A 3,430-nucleotide genomic window follows, 5' to 3' on the forward strand; every position below is an offset into this window, starting at 1 on the left:
GACGTGAACTTTGCGATTTTCAAAAGTTTCTAAGACATCCGAAATTTGTCTTTTTTGCCACGAGCTCCTCGAATGTCCAAACTTCACAAAATTTCGCACGAAGATCACACACAGGAGCATTTTGCATCAAATTTTTTGAAAATAAATTACACTTTTTCCCCTTTGAAATCACTACTGTTCATGCTCGGTCTCATCTGAGCCCGGGCACCAAATCGCCGCTCTCCAAGACAGAAACCTTATTGAGGTTCCATGAGCATCCAAACAAACGAATTTAAGTCCATAAAAAAGATTAAGAGGTTAGAACTTGCCATACAAACATGATTTGCTATTAAAACCTCATTGAGGTTCCATGAGCATCCAAACAAACGAATTTAAGTCCATCGAAATAAAAGATTAAGAGGTTAGAACGGGTCCATTCGCAAAAAAAAGGAGGTTAGAACGAGTCGTGTGCCTCCTACGTGTAGTTGACAAAACATTCGATGTCACTAAGACAGTCCCGCCGTGAGAAACAAGGGAGCCGACGACCTCGCTTTCCCTAGGTAAAAACGCACACGCATGAGAGGCACCGCCCGACGCACAGCTCGCCCGTCCTCCGGCAACCATGGAGACGAGCGGCTTGGCGGAATGGCGCTTTGGGGCGGCAAACCCGGCGCTGGAGGCGGCTAGCAGGCAGAGCATCCGCTCCCTCGTGCGCCGCGTGTATGACTGCCTGGACACGAGCGACCCGCGGCCCGTCGCGCCGTTTGGCCACGGCGACCCCTCGGCGTTCGCGTGCTTTCGCACGGCGGCCGCTGCCGCGGAAGCCGTCGCCGCCGCCGTTCTGTCAGGCAAGCACAGCCGCTACTCCCCTGCCGCCGGCGTGGCCGACGCGCGCAGGTGCGCCGCTGTAGCCTTCTCTGTTTCAGTCAGTCGAAGTCTCATATGGGGCAGCAAGTAAACGCATATATATGTACTGCTGCAGCGCCGTCGCCGCGTACCTGTCCCGCGAGCTCCCCTACGAGCTCGCCGCAGGCGACGTCGTCCTCACGGCCGGCTGCAACCACGCGATCGAGATCATGATGGCCGTGCTGGCCTCGCCTGGCGCCAACGTGCTGCTGCCGCGGCCGGGGTACCCAACGTACGAGGCGCGCGCGGCCTTGTGCGGCCTCGAGTTCCGGCACTTCGACCTTGTGCCGGAGAAGGGGTGGGAGGTCGACCTCGATGGACTAGTGGCTGTCGCCGACGAGAGGACCGTCGCCATGGTCATCGTTAATCCCAGTAACCCCTGTGGGAGCGTCTACTCGCATGACCACTTGGCCAAGGTAGTTTCTACCTTAAACATTGGCGCTACTACTCGTACGATGATTGGTGATCGGTGATAGGGTAATCAAACAGATTGCAGAGACCGCAAGGAAGCTTGGAGTCCTGGTAATCAGTGACGAAGTGTACGGCCATTGCGGCTTTGGGAGCAAGCCGTTCGTGCCCATGGGTGGGACGTGGATTTTTAGAACATCTGCACCCGGGCCCTGCTATCTTAGCTGTTCAATATTACTTTAAAATCTGTGCAACACAACTAGCTTTCTATCTGAAATTTTTTCTTTTTTGTTTCTCCCGCATAAAACATGTTTTGAAGTTCAAACTTTTGCAGCGTGGCAAAGCTTTCTATCTAGAATCTGAAAGATTTATCCTAGATTCTAGATAGAAAGCTTTGCCACGCTGCAAAGGTTTGAATTTCAAAACATGTTTTATGCGAGAGAAACAAAAAAGAGAAATGCGTTTGCACGAATCGCGAAGTGCAGAATGGATGGTTAGATAGTGAGGGCCTGGGTGCAGGTGTTCTATTATATATTTTCGCCCATGGGTGTGTTTGGGGAGACAGCTCCAGTGGTGACCTTGGGAGGCATCTCCAAGCGGTGGATGGTGCCTGGTTGGCGACTTGGCTGGATCGCGGCATCCGATCCAAAGGGAGCCCTCAGGGGACAAGAAGGTACTCCCTCCGGTCCTTTTTACTCTGCATATTAGAATTCTCTGAAGTCAAACTTTACAAAGTTTGACCGTATTTATATAAAAAAAAAATCAACATCTGCCATGCTAAAGTTATATAATATGAAATTTTAAGTCATGACACATCTAGTGATATTGATTTCAGGTTGTGAATGTTGGCACTTTTTTCTATAAAGTTGGTCAAATTTTACGAAGCTTGACTTTAGTCAAATTTTATATACGAACTAAAAAAGACCGAAGGGAGTAAGTATAACCTTCGTCCAGAATTAATTATCGTCGAAATGAGTGTATCCAGACGTGTTTGAGTGCGTAGATACACTCATTTCAACGACAGTTACGTACCACAACTTTCAAGTGGCGAATTCAATCTGGTCATGCATGCCATCTGACAGAGAACCTAATTTCTTCCCTTTTTGTAACAGGTTATTCAGTCGATAATAAGCTACTGTGGCATCTCGGTAGACCCCGTAACATTTGTTCAGGTTAGTGCCAAGCAAATGTTCGTGTGTAGTATTAGCGGCAGCGCTGGTAGTTTTTCTCTCAGTGCCGTGAAAATAACTTGACCAGGGAGCTATACCCCAAATCATCGCCAACACGGATGAAGCTTTCTTCGAGAACGCCATGAACGTGATGAGAGAGGCTGCGGAGATATGCTACCAGAAACTCAACGACATCGACTGCACCACCTGTCCTCACAAACCAGAGGGGTCCATGGTCGTCATGGTTAAGCTGGACCTGTCCTGCTTAGATGGCATCGACGATGATGTAGACTTCTGCACCAAGGTTGCCCGAGAGGAATCCGTGGTCATTTGTCCAGGTACATATATAATCAATCATGCATTGAACTTATCAACCATGTTACTACATTGTACTATTATCAGTTTTGGTATTTGTAACTTAACTTGTTTTGACATCGATCGTTTACATAGCCCATGACTATATTGTAATCAAATTAACTGGGAGGAACAAACCTCTTCCTTGCACAGTCTAAAAATATTCTTGCTACAATTCACGGGGTGGGGTATCTGGCTATCGGCTGGTTCAATTACTAGTGAACGGTAGTATTCTGTAACTGAAAATTAACGCATGCTCTTGCACTACAGGGAGTGGACAAGGAATGAAGGATTGGCTCCGTATTACGTTTGCAGTTGATCGATCCCTTCTCGAGGATGGCCTGGAGAGGGTCAAGTCTTTCTGCATAAGGCATGCCAAGGCTAAGGAGGTGAATTAATATATGCATCTGTGTGGGTCCTCCAAAATCAAGTTAGAATGAGCATGCGCAACTTGCGGCATATGAGAGAACAGTTTCTAAGTCTCGGTCGATTGAGACTTCGTTATGTCTCGATCGATGCTACTCCCTCTGTTCTTAAATATTTGTTTTTTTAGAGATTTCAACAAATGACTACATATACGGAGCAAAATGAGTGAATCTACACTCTAAAATATG

General features: G+C 47.8%; 1 protein-coding gene across 1 annotated transcript; it reads left to right on the top strand.

The window, feature by feature from the left end:
• Window positions 1-601: 601 nt before the first annotated feature.
• Window positions 602-3,214, top strand: LOC125548742 (nicotianamine aminotransferase 1-like). The gene is made up of 7 exons (XM_048712291.1): window positions 602-876; window positions 962-1,301; window positions 1,375-1,458; window positions 1,813-1,960; window positions 2,401-2,465; window positions 2,551-2,800; window positions 3,087-3,214. Exons 1-7 carry the CDS (start codon window positions 602-604, stop codon window positions 3,212-3,214), a joined length of 1,290 nt encoding a protein of 429 aa, XP_048568248.1.
• The last annotated feature ends 216 nt before the right edge of the window (window positions 3,215-3,430 follow it).

The sequence above is a fragment of the Triticum urartu genome, chromosome 3 (genome assembly GCF_003073215.2).
Source record: "Triticum urartu cultivar G1812 chromosome 3, Tu2.1, whole genome shotgun sequence".
In the NCBI taxonomy this organism is placed as follows: domain Eukaryota; kingdom Viridiplantae; phylum Streptophyta; class Magnoliopsida; order Poales; family Poaceae; genus Triticum; species Triticum urartu.